Here is a 14,419-nt window from a genome sequence, read left to right as displayed (position 1 = left end):
ACAGGAGCTGTGAAGACCTAAAGACCACAGAGAGCAACTCCAGCCCAGCAGGGGCCTAGACCTTGTGGGGTGGGGGTGGGGACCTCTCAGCTCTGTGTATCAATCTCTCAGAGCAGTGGTGTGGGAAACAGATGGGGCGGGACTCTGACAGTATAAGCAAGAAGCAAGTCCCATGGTGGGACACCCCTCTTGTCCTGCTTCTAGGAAACTTCATCTGGAGCTTGTCACCGATACATGGACACTGCTAAACAATGCAAGCCCTGTCTGTGTGTCTGTCTGTCTGTCTGTCTGTCATTTTTGAGGTAGGGTCTTACTAAGACAACTGCTGGGCAATACTTTATTCATTTGCCTATTTATTTATTGATTGTTTGGTTGATTGATTGATTGATTGATGAGGTAGGTAGGGTCTTACTATGTAGACCTGGCAGGCCTGGGCCTCAGAAAGATCCCCCTGCATCAGCCTCCAGATGGCTGGGATTATAGGCACTTGCCACTATGCCTGCTGGTAGGTATTTTATGTAGAAGCTTTTCTATATAGCTGGAGACTGTACAGAGAAGAGGGTGTGCCCTCTCCCAAAGTCCTGGCAGGAAGCTAGGTCCTTGCACACATGAAGCAAGCACCCTACTCCACATTCCCATTCCCAAATCCTTTGAGCCAGGGTCTCTCACTAAGATGCTGAAGCAGGCCTTGAACTCGTGATCCTCTAGCCTCAGCCTCTCTGGCCTTCAGCCCCAGCTCCTGGAGGGAACTTTTAATCTGTATTGTTAGATGAGTTGGGGCTGAATGAGGAAGGCCATGGAGCCAGCGGAGAGGTGAGCTACTTTCGAAATCGGAGCCCGTTGAATCATTGGTACATGCTGTAAATGGATGCTAGAAGCTGTACCAGGCACCACGGGGATGGACGCAGGACGGCAGATGCTCTCCACCTTCACAAAGAACTCAATATTGAGTTCTTCCTCTTGGTGTGGCTTCCGGGCACTAACACATACAGTTACTCAGGAGTAGCTATGAAGGGTTCTCCCAAGTACCAACATCAGCAGAGGCTCAAGTGTCTTATACAAAATAGCTCCGTGTCTACATGTAAACTATATAACTTCCCGGATGCTCTTTACAAAGTCTCATGTAGCCGGGCGGTGGTGGGGATTTCTGAGTTCGAGGCCAGCAGGGCGTTGCCCATGCTAGGAAAGTGTCCTTCCAACTGAGCTAAACGACTAGCCCTCCTACCCTTTGGACCATCTCCCAGTGATTTATAAAACCCAATACAGACAAAAAGCTGGGCAAATGGTTATTACACTCTTTCTACAGTGATAAGTTGGTTTTCCTAGAATATTTTCTAACCAAAATGGTTGAACCCACAGACCAAGATCCTGCAGACTCAGAGGGTCAACTGTGTATGAAGGCAGCCAGTGTCAATCCGGGCACTAAAGCTGAGCGTGGTGGTGCATGCCTTTAATGCCAGCACTTGGGAGAGATAGAGGCAGGCGCATCTCTGTGAGTTCGAGGCTAGCTTGGTCTACAGAGCAAGAAGTCCCAGGACAGCCAGGGCCACACAGAGAAGAAACCCTGCCTTGAAAAACCAACCAACCAACCAAACAAACAAACAAACAAACAAAAAACAAAAAGCAAAAAACAAAAAACAAAAAAACAAAAACAAAAAAACAAACAAATAAAAAAGTAGTCATACATAATGAATGTGTCTAATTCCCTAAGAGTCACGTCTGAGGTACCAGGCTGTGGCATCAGGACAAGACCTGGTTTACTCAATGAACTGTCAGGTGCCGTGCACGGGGCGTGTTTCCCTGCACGTGCTATCCACAGCACTTGTGTTATTTAGACATTATTATTTATCTTCGTTTTATAGTCACCCAAGCGGCAGCATCAAAACGGATCTGGCAAGAAGGCTCAGCAGGTAAAGGAACTTTCTGCTAAACCACACACATCAGTCACGGTTATGGTGCATGTCTGGTCCGTCCGTATGCTTGAATAAATAAATCGGTGTTGTGGGTGTTTTTAATACATTGAGGTGGTTGAGAGGAGGATCCAGATTCGCTCTCTAAAGCCTGACTTCAGAGCCCTAGAGCAGTCAGCCGGCTCCACACTAATGTGCAGGTTGGGGGGGGAGAGAGAGAGAGAGAGAGAGAGAGAGAGAGAGAGAGAGAGAGAGAGAAGCCTGCGGGGAAGCCTTCGCGTGCTCTCAAGAGGCTTTGTCCCCACTCCCCCAGCTGCTGTGTGGGCCTCAGGGGTTATCTCTCAGGTCAGTCTGTCTGGGGAAGTGAGAAAGTGTCACCCTCTCTCTGCCTGAGAAAAAAGCACTTCTGGCCTTTCAGGAAACAGCCCTGGGACTAACTAGCGAATGTCCTTAATTAACCGAGAAGGCTGATGTGATCGCAGACCTGTGTCCCTGAAGAGGCTGCAGAGTCTTGGAGCCCCTTCCAGTGGCACAAGAGAATGCAGGGGCTGGAATGAGCTCTGTCAGACAGTCCAGGGAGAAAGCCCAGACCCCCGTGCAGCTGGGGGCCAATACACACAAGGAAGGAGCTCTGTCTGCAGCCCAGGTCACAGGAGGGCAAGGCTTGGGAAGCCTAAAAAATACTCCTCCTGTAAGATACATTTGTACAAATTTTTTTTTCTGAGATGGGACCCCATTTATGTCATTTAGTTTGGTTACTATGTAGCCGAGGATAGCCTGGAAGCACTGACTTTTCTGCCTCCATCTCCTGGGATTCTAAGTATTGCCTACATTTTGTTTTGTTTTCTTTTTCTTTTTTTTCTTTTCTCCCAAATGCTGGACATGGTGAGGTATGCACTTAAAAGGCAGGGGCAGAAGCAGAAGCAGAGGCAAATAAATGAATCTTTCTGAGTTCAAGGCCAGCTTGGTCTACATAGTGAATTCTGAGATAGAAAACCTGTCTTAAAAAGAGACAGACAGACAGACAGAGACACAGATAGAGAGACAGAGAGACGCAGAGACAGAGAAAGGAGAACAAAGAGACAGAGAGACTGATTTATTTAAAAAAAATTAACTTTTTTAAAAAAAGATTTATTTATTTTATGCATGTGAGTATACTGTCATTGTTCTCAGACACAGCAGAAGAGGGCATCAGATCCCATTACAGATGGTTGTGAGCCACCATGTGGTTGCTGGAAACAGACCTCAGGACCTCTGGGAGAGCAGTCAGTGCTCTTAGCTGCTGAGCCATCTCCCCAGCCTCCATGCCTTCTGTTCCGGCCCCAATTTATTAAAACTTTATAAAACCTGTATTTGTATATTTGCGTGTGTTGTGCCATGTCCGTGGACAAGCTGCAGGACTCAGTCACCCCCTCACTACATGGGTCTCAGGGATCGAACTCAGGTCCCCATCTTTGGCTGCAAGCCCCTTCTATCCACTGAGCCATCTCACAAGCTCTTTCTTCTTCTAGTCTCCGCTCCCTTTTATGGGGAAGCACCAAGAGTTGAACCGTGGCCTTGGGGATGGGCGGACCTACCTCTCCCTCCTGATGGCTGTGTCTAGTGTCTCCTGGGCCCCCAGCCCAGCATTTCTCCTTCCTAGCACTTCCTCTGCTCCGGATGTCTTGGACATGGGGTAGATGATGAAATCAACGGACGCTTTCAGCAGAATGGCCGGTGCGCATGTCTCTCCACAATTAGCCACTGTTATTAGCATTATGTTCCGCTCGGTTCTTACACTTGCCATGTGCCACACCGGGCAAGACTCACAGGATGCCGAAAACTTAACTATATTCATTTCAAGAAGCTTCTAGCCCGGAACTGAAGGTAGAGACATCACCTTTATCGTTCCTTCTCAGCCCTTGGTGGGTAAGTCTGCCCTCAGCCACCTGGACCTCCCAGGAGGTCAGAGACTGGCAACCCTGGCTTTTAGAATTCCCATCTCTTCAGCATCCCTCTGCATGGCCATACTCACTGCTCATGGTTCTATCAGTCCAGATCTCACCGTGTAGCCCGGCTGGCCTGGCACACCACCTGCAACTCACCCCTGGAACTTGCTAGGTGGGATCAGGCTGGCCTTGAACTCACGGGGATCCTCCTAGCTCAGAGATCCTCCTGCCTCTGTCTCTCAGAGGTCTGGCCTCAAAAGCATCTCCCACAATGCCTAGCAAGCTGTCATTGTTTGAGTTGTCCTGCTAGGGAACCGGGTGCCTTGGCCTCTGGGAAGGGGTTTGCTGCAGAAGGCAGGATCTCCTTCTGCCCCACACAGGTAAGCATCCAGATGTTTGTTTAATCCTTTCAACTGGAATTGAACGGATTGGGTTCAGAGCCTGCCAAGCACTTTAGCTTTAGGTGCATAGGAGGAGATCTCGCCAGCTGTTTTACTGGGGACACATCCTGCACTGTAACCTGGCCCACCCAGGTTTCCAAAGCCTTCGGATAAGAACCCCTGGGGTGCTCGATGAATATGTAGATTAGCCACGTTCTCTCTCCAAATTCCACTTCTGAAGTCTGGAGGGAAGTGTGGAGCTTAACAAACAGCTCAGGGGACAGCATCCTTGGGCAAGTCCACACATGTGCTCTGCACTGTGGCCGTGAAGCTGGGGCTGGGGCTGGGGCTCAGTTCCTATTGTTTTTACTTAGCACGAAGGAGACCACGGGTTCAATCCTCGCTACCACATAAATCAGGGTACTAAGTAATGAGTACCTAGGAGGTGAGGCAAGAGGAGCCATCAAATTTTGAGGTCATCTTCAGCTACAAAATGAGCTCAAGGCTAGCCTGAGCTACACAAGACCCTGCTTGGGGCGAGGTGGGGTGCTTAGGACTCGACAATGGTCTTGGATGGGAGGGCAGGATAAACCAACTGGTAGGTCATCAGGATCTGCAGGGCGCCTGCAGTCTCCAGCCGCCAGGCTCCTTCCAGCTGTTCAGAATAGCTACACGATCACGCAGGTCTACAGGCCCCAGGGTGGCTCCTCTCCCCTTCGAACACCTGCTCGGCCCCCCCCCCCCGCCCCCAACCTGTGAGAGCGCCCAAGTGTGTAAAGTACCTAGCGCATAGTAGGTGTTCAGTAAATGATAGGCAGCTGCTAATGGACTAGTTGGAGGCTTGAAAAGAGCAGGGTGGGGGTGGGGAATACCTAAGGTGAAAGCCAGCGGGCGGGGCCGGCCGTGGAGCAGGAAAACACAGGGGCGGACTTTGGGGCAGGAATTTACATTTCTTTAAAGGTAATTTCAATCCCGCCTAGTCTTTTGAAAACACCGAGCCCTGGATCTCTCCATCCTGCAAATTCTCTTCTTAACGGCTCCCTTCCTAAGAACTCAATCTTTTCCGCCGTGTAAAAGAATGTCCACCCCTTACCCTAAGCCTAAAGCCTATGGCATATTTGTTCCGCTGAGTTTCCGCACAAACCAGAAATATGGCTGAAGACAGTTACTTTGAGAAAAATCGAAGACACTGAATTCCATCTTGGGCAGACAAGGTCAGCAGGCCTCAGGAGAGCATGGCTAAGGGCTCCCAGGGCCCCGCCCCGCTGGCAGGTGAGGCAGCCAGCGAACCTGCTGTTTTTCCCCCCACCTTCAGAAACTTCCATAGCAAGCAGGGAAGGGCCTGTCACCCCCAAGCCACCTAGGCTACCTACAGCTGGGCCTTCAGCTTCCACGAACTATTATTCCCTTTGCTCCCCGGGAGGGCATTTTGGTATTTGAAGCTAGCAATTGTCACCAAGGGCCCTCCCCTAGAGCTCACCTTTGTTCTTTACCGGGTCTAGCCAATGAAGGCTGTAGCCCAGGCTGGCCTGGTCCTACCCAGAAGAGAGGACTGCCCCCTATCCCAGCACTCCCTACCTGCTTTGGGATGAACTGGAAAGAGAGAACCGCCGGAGGCCCAGAAGAGGCAGGGAACGGAAGCCTTTATTGTGTTTCTGGGGTTGAAGCCAGCCAGGGCTCCAACACACCTCAGCGAAGCTCAATTCGGAGCGGGTACTAGCCCGCTCTGTCTCAGCAGGAAGACTTTCCGAGGTAGAGGGGCAAGGTGCGGGGCAGCCTAGACTCAGTCTCTGTATCCAACCCCCCCCCTCCATTTTATCTGTAGTCTTTCTCAGCACATCACACCTCCCCCAGCAGGGGTTCCCCTGCCCTGCCCCTCCAGGGGGGTTATAGGTTCTTAAGGCCTCTCGGGAGGGAGGAAGGGAGGGGGCGGGGCGGCGGCGGCTCAGATATAAGTGACCCAGGCGTTGTTTGCGGGTCCAACCAGCTCATCATGAGTGCCCACAGCCTCCCGGTTCTTCTTCTCCAAGCCTGCTGGGCCCTACTCCACCCGCGCGCCGCGACCGCGGCCGCTTTGCCTCTGTGGACACAGGGGCAGCCCTCGTCGCCGTCCCCTCTGGCGTACATGTTGAGCCTCTACCGAGACCCCCTGCCTCGGGCGGACATCATCCGCAGTCTCCAGGCGCAAGGTAGGCTGCAAGCCTGGCCTCGCCAGCACCCAAGGGCGCACGGCCGGGAGGCGCGCGATGGTTGTAGCGGGGACTGGGCATCAAGAGTCGTCCAGAGTCTGGAATTAACTGTGGGTAGGCTCAGGGCACAGAGCTGGTGGCCCGGTCGGAATGGAATCAGGGGCCACCACCTTTCGGGCGGGTTCTACCTCAAAGGGTAATGGGTAAAAGGGTAGAGCGAGGGCCGGATCGCTCCGCTGAGCACCTGCGAGCCTCAGTTTGCCCATCTGTTGTTTAGAAAGCGTAAGACCTTCTTGATAGACATATGGAGGGGACTAGGTGACAACGCCCCATCTCTCCCCGAAACGCTCTGCACAGAAACGGGCGTACACAGTAAAACAAGTCGTTACTGGGTTTTATGCCACCTGCAGCAAATGACACCAAGAACCAGTAGGGCTCAAGATCCGAAATTAGAGATCGGGCGTCGGAAGTCCAGAACTCTGGCGGCTCTCATGGTTGGGCGGTGTCAGGTGTTTTGGGTGACCACAGGCTCGGAACCTATTTGGATCGAGGCGTTCGTGTGTGTAGTTGGCCCAGCGATGTGAGTGATGCTCACCAGAGTAGGCAGACAGGTGGCTGCCCAGGAGAAGGAGTCCGGACTGGGGACTCCCTTCCCGGGAGCAATCAACATCTCGCCCCTTGGCCAGCTTGGCCAGCCCGCTCCTCTGTCCTCTGGGGCCAGACGGCCCTCCGCGGGACCCGGACGCAATCCACATCTCCTAATCCGGTCTGACCCGCCGCCCGCCGGCCCTCGCGACCTGGAGGCGGAGCCCCTAGTCCCTGCCTGTGGCGTCTGGGAAGTGACTGCAGATGACCCTCTGCAGAAGGGTCATCTGGGGACCACGGAACAGGACACCCTGGAGGGCAAGGCAATGGGAAATTAGTGGAATGCTAGGCCCCTCCACCTAGGGCAGGACAGAGGCAAAGCCAGAAAAACATACCTTTCCAGTTAACTTCCCTTCTAGAAAGTTCTGGTTGTATGGTGATGGGGCAATCTGGGATGCAGAAAAACAGTTGAGGTCCATCAAATTTTGTTTTGCAGTCGCCTGAGTCTGCACCACAACATCACCCTTGATTTTTGTTTGCTTTTTTTGTAAATCAGGGGACTGCTGTCTCCTGGTTTGTTTAAATATACCCAACCAGCCTTAGCGTTTTAACTATCTGCCAATGGTGTCAACGGCCTCCATTTCAGCAAAAAGGCTCTGCCTGGAGGGAGTCTAGAGAGCAGTGTCCCAGGCCTCTCCCCCAGTACTTCATAGTAGAGCGGGCGTGGGGTGGGGTCTGTCAGCCATCTGGGTCCACTTGTTCAGCTTACTCGTGCAAATGGCAGTACGTGGGTGTGGGAGGCAGGGGGACAGTTCTTGTCAAGCCTTGGCCTATGGGAAGTAGAAAATGGCAAAGACAGAATGTTAGCCCCTTGCTTCCTGGGCTGAGGGAGGGGCGGGCAAATGGCCCGAGTTGCAGCTCTTTAGAATTGAAAGTGGCTAAACCGTGCAACTGATTCTTGCCAATCCACAGTCGGGCTTTCCTGTGTCCGTGAACCCCTTCCGCCTGCCCATCCCGTTTATGGTTATGGTATGAATTGTTTCATGAACTAGATAGAGCTGGATCTGGACCTTCTATCCCAGGAAACCCTGGGAGTGGCCTGGGAGGAAGCAGTTTCTTCCTGCCCTGCCTGTGCACTGGCTGTCACAGCCCCTGGTGAGTGTGCTCACCAGGGTCACTGCTCTCAGCCCAGGGACTTGTTGTGCCTGGCTACCACGGTTCATTTCTTAGTTCTGGGCACAGGTGAGGGGAAGCTTGAAACAGCCAGCTTTGACTACGTTGGATGTGCTGGGCAAAGCATCTATTTGAGTATCTCAGTTAGTCGAAGCACAAGTTATTAGAAGCCCAGAGAAGGCAAACCATCAGGCTAATGTCAACCTGGGACTCCTCAGGTCATGGGGGACTCTGGCCGCTGCTTTTAGCTGTGGAGCAGTAACACCTGCCTCTGAGAGACCTTTTGGAGATCACTCACAGGCTACCGGGACAGGGGGCAGAAGAAGGTATCCCACCTAGCACGTAGAGTGTTTGGGAAGAGTATCCAAAAGGGCTGATTATTGCCTCCCATGTTGCTAATGAGGAAGGAAGTGGAAATTAGTTGAAATGGCAATTAGAGACAGGTGGAGGGACAGAGGAGTGGGGTTTAGAGGGGGAGCTGCCAGAGGTGAGCTCATGTCAGCCCAAAGATACTCTGACTGATGGTTAAAAACTGGAAGTCACACTGGAGCATCCCATATCTCCGGTACTCACTACACCCATGGGAGTCCTTGCTTTGTCATTGGTTGGTCTTATTTATTTATCTCTAATGAAAGAGACTCCCGTAGCTTGCTCTGGCCTCACATAGCAAATGTCCCCAAAGCTGGCCTTGAATTCCTGGTCCTCCTGTTTCTATGTTATCCCAAGTGCTGGAATTAAAGGCCTGCACCACTGCACGTGACTGTAATGCAAAGGAGAGGAAAGCAGGCTTGCAAAAAGTGAAAGATCACTTTTTTTTGCTTGCTTTTGGTTTTTTGAGACAGGGTTTCTCTGTGTAGCCCTGGCTGCCCTGGAACTTGCTCTGTAGACCAGGCTGGCCTCCAATTCACAGAGATACACCTGCCTCTGACTCCCAAGTGCTGGGATCGAAGGTGTGTGCCACCTGAGCTGGCACTATCCAGTTCTTCTGTGCTGTTCTCTGACTTCCCAGGGTCCAGATGAACAGAAGAGGGATTTGGGGTTTGGACTTTGCAGTCAAGCCAGTGTACTCCTAGCTCGCTCTCTCTCTCTTTCTCTCTTTCTCTCTCTCTTTCCCTCCCTCCCAGTCACCCAACCCACCCAATCTCTAGCCCAGGTTGACCTTGAACCCTCAGTGAAGTTAAGGATGACTCTGAGCTTTTGATCCTCTGATTCTACCTCAGAGGGTAGAGATTGCACCCTTGCTCCACCATGCCCACAATTTATGCTGTGCTGGGGATCAAATCCAGGTCTCTGGGCCTTGTAGGCAAGTGCTCTCAAGTGAGCTCCGTTCTCACCCCCTGTGGTTACTTTTCAAGACAGAGTCTTACACACAAGCCCTTGTACCTTGGAGGCCTCCATTTTCCTTCGGCTCTAAAATGGACTATTTCTGAGTGTGTGTGTGTGTATGCATTTGTGTATGTGTGTACATACTCTGTGTATGCATATACATATATGAACATATAATATATATATATTATATATATGGTCTATCCAAGCTCTTGAGAGGCTGAGACAGGAGGATGAGGTCCAGGATGAGTATCCAGTTCAGGATAAATCATAACAGGTTCCAATTCCGCCTCAGTTAGTATAAAACCATTTCAAAAAGCCAAACTAAATCTGATGGACTCAATAATATCACAAGCCAGTGGGGTGGGTGAGAGGTGGGTGGCAGGCAGCTGGCCCAGCTGTGGCTAACACTGTTTTCACCGTTTTCTCTCCCCAGACGTGGACGTGACTGGGCAGAACTGGACCTTCACGTTTGACTTCTCCTTTTTGAGCCAAGAAGAGGATCTGGTGTGGGCGGAGCTCCGGTTGCAGCTGCCCCGCCCTGTGGACGTGCCCACTGAGGGCTCACTCACCATTGACATTTTTCACCAGGCCAAGCTGGATCCAGAACAGGACCCGGCTGACTGTCTGGAGCGCGTTTGGATGGAGACGGTCACCGTCATGCCTTCTCAGGTCACGTTTGCCTCAGGCAGCACAGTCGTGGAGGTGACCAAGCCACTCTCCAAGTGGCTAAAGGACCCCAGGGCACTGGAGAAGCGGCTGTCCAGTCAAGCAGGAAAGTGTTGGCATCAGCCCCACGCCCCGCCCGGGCCCGGCGCCAGCACCAACGTGCTCATGCTCTACTCCAACCCGCCTCAAGAGCAGAGGCAGCTGGGGGGCGCCACCCTGCTCTGGGAAGCTGAGAGCTCCTGGCGGGCCCAGGAGGGACAACTGTCTGTAGAGAGGGGCGGATGGGGCAGAAGGCAACGCCGACACCATTTGCCAGACAGAAGCCAGTTGTGTAGGAGGGTTAAGTTCCAAGTGGACTTCAACCTGATTGGCTGGGGCTCCTGGATCATCTACCCCAAGCAGTACAACGCCTATCGCTGTGAGGGGGAGTGTCCTAACCCCGTGGGGGAGGAGTTTCACCCTACCAACCACGCCTACATCCAGGTATGATACAGGCTGCCAGACAGGGGATGGGCTCAAGCCTTGGGAGAGCGCTCTCTCTCTCTCTCTCTCTCCCTCTCCCTCTCCCTCTCCCTCTCCCTCCCTCCTTCCTTCCGTTCCTCCCTCCTAATGCTTTTTGCCTTCGCGCCCCTAGTCTGGGATCACAGGCATGCACTACCACACCCCGTTATTATAATACTGGGGATCAAATCCAGGACCTCGTGCATGCTAGGCAAACAATTCAGCTGCAATCCCAGCTTTTCCCCGTTCCCATAAATGGGTGATGGGGAGGGAATAGAACCGAAGACCTTGGGTCCTCCAGCAGCCAGAATTTGGACCAGGCAAGTCTTCCCAATCCAACTCATCACTGTGACGATTAAGCTACTTATTCTCTGGAACCTGTCTTTTTCGAGGCCAGTAGCATGTTTCACAGGCATGGCGTGGGGTTTGTGAGCTGGCTGCATATGCAGCATTCTATTTATGAAGATAATTTGCTATTTTTGTACCAGAAGCTAATTTTTCACTTTAGCCAGAAATAGTGCCTTTGCCCCAGCAACATTGCAAACGGACCCTCCTTCCTCCCTTTCAGAGCCTGCTGAAACGCTACCAGCCCCACCGGGTTCCTTCCACCTGCTGTGCCCCCGTGAAGACCAAGCCACTAAGCATGCTTTACGTCGACAATGGCAGGGTCCTCCTGGAGCATCACAAGGACATGATTGTGGAGGAGTGTGGGTGCCTCTGACAGAGTCAGGGCGTGCTGAATGGCTTGCACTCACTCCACAATGCCGATGAACTCTGAGGAGACTCCATTGTGTCTATTCAGGGAGCAGGAATGGATGAAGAATTCTGCCTGCTGCTCCAAAGAGGAAGGCCCCGCACCCTGTGCAGACAGGGCTCTTAGACCTGCCAAACCAGCAGCTACCGTGGGGAGGCAAACTGGGGAAGCCTTGCTGGCTGGGCTCCCTAGAAATAGGGTTTATGAACTGCTTGAAACTGTGTGCAAAGGCTGGGGTATATATATATGTATTTATTTTTTAAGGCCATCTGTAGCTTTCCTGTATTCTCAAAAGTGGTCTGTGACCTGCTCCCCCTCCCTCAAGATATATATTTTATTAGATTAAAAACAGCCATTTGGCTCTCCCTACCTCCTGCATGGCTAGGGGAGCCCCACTACTTTCTGGCTGGCTGGCAGTGACATAGTGGCCTTGGTCAGGGGCTCTCTGATCTCTAATAGAGTTGCCTAAACAGTAAAGCCACTGTCCAGTTCTCCAGGGCCAGCTGGTGCCTTTGACCAGAGAGGTGGGCACTTGTCCAAGAGGGGACTGGCCCTGGTGGACTTCAGAAGCCAGAGCCCTCAGACGTCTGCTTGGCAGACACAACCCAAGTCTATTAAAAGTCGGTGACAATTCATCTCCGTCTCACAATGTGTTTCTAGGGTCCTGAGGTTGCAACTCAGCTGCGGATGGGGTTGTGGTTGTAGCTTTTGCAGAGGCTGCGTGAGGTGTGAGAAACCCTGCCTAGCCGCCCCTGGTAAGATATATGTGCTCTAAGAGCTTGGGAATGACTGTGTGGCTCAGTGGCACACACTTGCTTAGTATATGTAGGCGCCTGGGTTAAATCCCAGCATGAAGAAGCCAGGTGTGTAGCGGTGCACACCTTTAATCCCAGCAGCAAGCAGGTCTCTAAGTTCTAGGACAATCAGAGCTACATAGTGAGACCCTGTCTCAAACTAAAAGCTGCATGAAAGGGAGGGCCATAGCTCTTCAATTGGATCGTCCTCCAGGCCTTCTCCCATCTGAGTCTTTCAAGCCTTAAAGTTGAGGCCTGTCAGGCCCCGCCCCTGCTCTAACTCCAACTTCTGAATGCATGGCATCATAGCAGGAGATTTGGCTTGCGGTGGGAAGTTCTACTACTGAGACATCTGAGTACCTCTCTGTTCTTTTGGCAAGGTGAGGGGGCTGCTTTGGGGGGAGGGGGTGGGGGAGGGGGATTTAAGTCCACAGGAACCTCCCACCCCTTCCCAGAAGGCTCATTCACTCTGTTCCAGCCTTGGTTGAAACAAGGCAGTGAAACTGGTCCCTGCAGAGACTGGGTTGGCTACAGCCTCGCCTGGGATTAAGAAAGCTAAGGCCAAGAGCACTGAGCTCACTCACTATAGGGTTCTGCCTTGGGTACTGAGGCAGGACATCTTCAGCCCAGACTGGCTTCAAACTCTAGGCGATTCTCTCTTGCTTGCCTCTGGGATTACTCGCCTCCACCAAGCCCAGGACTCAGGTCCACTATATAGAGTTTAATTTCTTGGAGGGAAGTGGCCTCCCAGGGCTTTGGGAAGCAGGTGCCTCTAGTTCCTACACAGCCGGATGGCAGGGTGAAAGGCCATAGCTATTTGTGGCTTCAGTTTATGGGAGTGTTTACAGTTGGCTGTTCTGTGAACTTGGGACAAAGCTCCCGGGTGACAAGGCACTGCCCTATGTCAAGTGGGGGATGAGCCCACAAACTGACCACCTACACGTGCTGACTGCGGTCACCATGCTGGCTGCGGGACCACTGTGTGGCCCTGACCAGGGCTATCTGGGTATCCGTTCCTAACAAAGGTTCTGGATCTGGTCCCTGGCTTGGCTGAGGGCCTCGGACATTCCAGAGGGCTGCCTCTGAGAACTGTCCTATCTGAATGTGGGCCGGCCTTCAGTAATGTGCTCTCCAGGCGAAGGTCTGGGGCTCTGCAACTGCAAGCAGGGCTAAGAGGAAATAGCCGCCTTGCCTTCCTGGTGGGCAGTGGGTGGGGCTGGCTGTGTGTGAGAAAGACAGTAACCAGGAGAGGGAAAACACAGCTCTGACCCTCTCTGCACTATAACCTGGGGCTATCTCCACCTTGAAAACCCCTGTACAGGGGGCTGGAGAGATGGCTCAGCAGGTAAGAGCACTGACTACTCTTCCAGAGGTCCTGAGTTCAAATCCCAGCAACCACAGGGTGGCTCACAAACATCTGTAATGGGATCCGATGACCTCTTCTGGTGCGTCTGAAGACAGTGACAGTGTATGTGTGTGTGTATGCATGTGTATATATACATTTATTATTATAATTAATTTAAAAAAAAACAAAACCCTTATTACAATAGGAACATCCCATTCCTGAGCACCTATACCTGCATGGAGGTTCTCCACAGGCTGGTGATTCAAACCCAGCTGAGCTTAAAGTGTTTTGAGAAGTCTCACAATGTAGCCCAGGCTGGCCTGGAACCCAGAGTGTTACATGCTGCTTTAGCTAAGCAAGTGACAGGAGTGTGTACCACGTGAGCTCTTTTACAAGAACCAGTCGTACCGGCACTTGGCACAGATGCTCCCGATTGAAAAGCCTATAAAATGATTTCCTCATCCCGATAAGAGAACAGAGGTCAGAAGGTCTAAGAATCACGGCATGGACAGCGCAGCTCCTCAACAGCGGGTCTGGACTAGGGCTGGCCCAGCAACCAGACCTCTACACTGCCTTTTAAAAAATGATTTATTTTATATATGTGAGCACACCATCTTCAGACACACCAGAAGAGGGCGTCTGATCCCTTGACAGATGGTTGTGAGCCACCATGTGGTTGCTGGGAACTGAACTCAGGACCTCTGGAAGAGCAGCCAGTGCTCTTACCTGCTGAGCCATCTCTCCAGCTCCTCTACTGTCTTGATACAGTAGGCCTTGTTTCTCTGTGGACCTGTCCACAGAAAGAGAAGCGGGAAGCCAGCTCCTGCAGAACAGCCCAGACTCTAAGCCCTACAGTAAGAGCAGG

General features: G+C 52.1%; 1 protein-coding gene across 2 annotated transcripts; it reads left to right on the top strand.

Moving 5' to 3' along the window:
* Positions 1-3,766: 3,766 nt before the first annotated feature.
* On the top strand, positions 3,767-12,034 carry Nodal (nodal growth differentiation factor). 2 transcript variants are annotated; one of them, XM_052164130.1, is made up of 3 exons: positions 3,767-3,818; positions 9,928-10,643; positions 11,230-12,034. In XM_052164130.1, exons 2-3 carry the CDS (start codon positions 10,134-10,136, stop codon positions 11,380-11,382), a joined length of 663 nt encoding a protein of 220 aa, XP_052020090.1. In that variant the 5' UTR covers positions 3,767-3,818; positions 9,928-10,133; the 3' UTR covers positions 11,383-12,034. The 2 variants fall into 2 exon arrangements, with proteins under 2 accessions (XP_052020090.1, XP_052020091.1); XM_052164131.1 differs by lacking the exon at positions 3,767-3,818 and adding an exon at positions 6,212-6,407.
* The last annotated feature ends 2,385 nt before the right edge of the window (positions 12,035-14,419 follow it).

The sequence above is a fragment of the Apodemus sylvaticus genome, chromosome 19, assembly GCF_947179515.1.
Source record: "Apodemus sylvaticus chromosome 19, mApoSyl1.1, whole genome shotgun sequence".
In the NCBI taxonomy this organism is placed as follows: domain Eukaryota; kingdom Metazoa; phylum Chordata; class Mammalia; order Rodentia; family Muridae; genus Apodemus; species Apodemus sylvaticus.
Note: the sequence above shows the minus strand (reverse complement) of the source record. Positions and strands in the feature narration are given on the sequence as shown.

What these genes read in the sequence shown, in the direction of transcription:
- Nodal (XM_052164131.1), top strand. Translation starts at nt 6,212, where the DNA reads ATGAGTGCCCACAGCCTCCCGGTTCTTCTTCTCCAAGCCTGCTGGGCC. An exon ending in CCGCAGTCTCCAGGCGCAAG is followed by an intron (nt 6,408 to 9,927) that starts GTAGGCTGCAAG and finishes TTCTCTCCCCAG; the next exon opens with ACGTGGACGTGACTGGGCAG. An exon ending in CCAACCACGCCTACATCCAG is followed by an intron (nt 10,644 to 11,229) that starts GTATGATACAGG and finishes CCTCCCTTTCAG; the next exon opens with AGCCTGCTGAAACGCTACCA.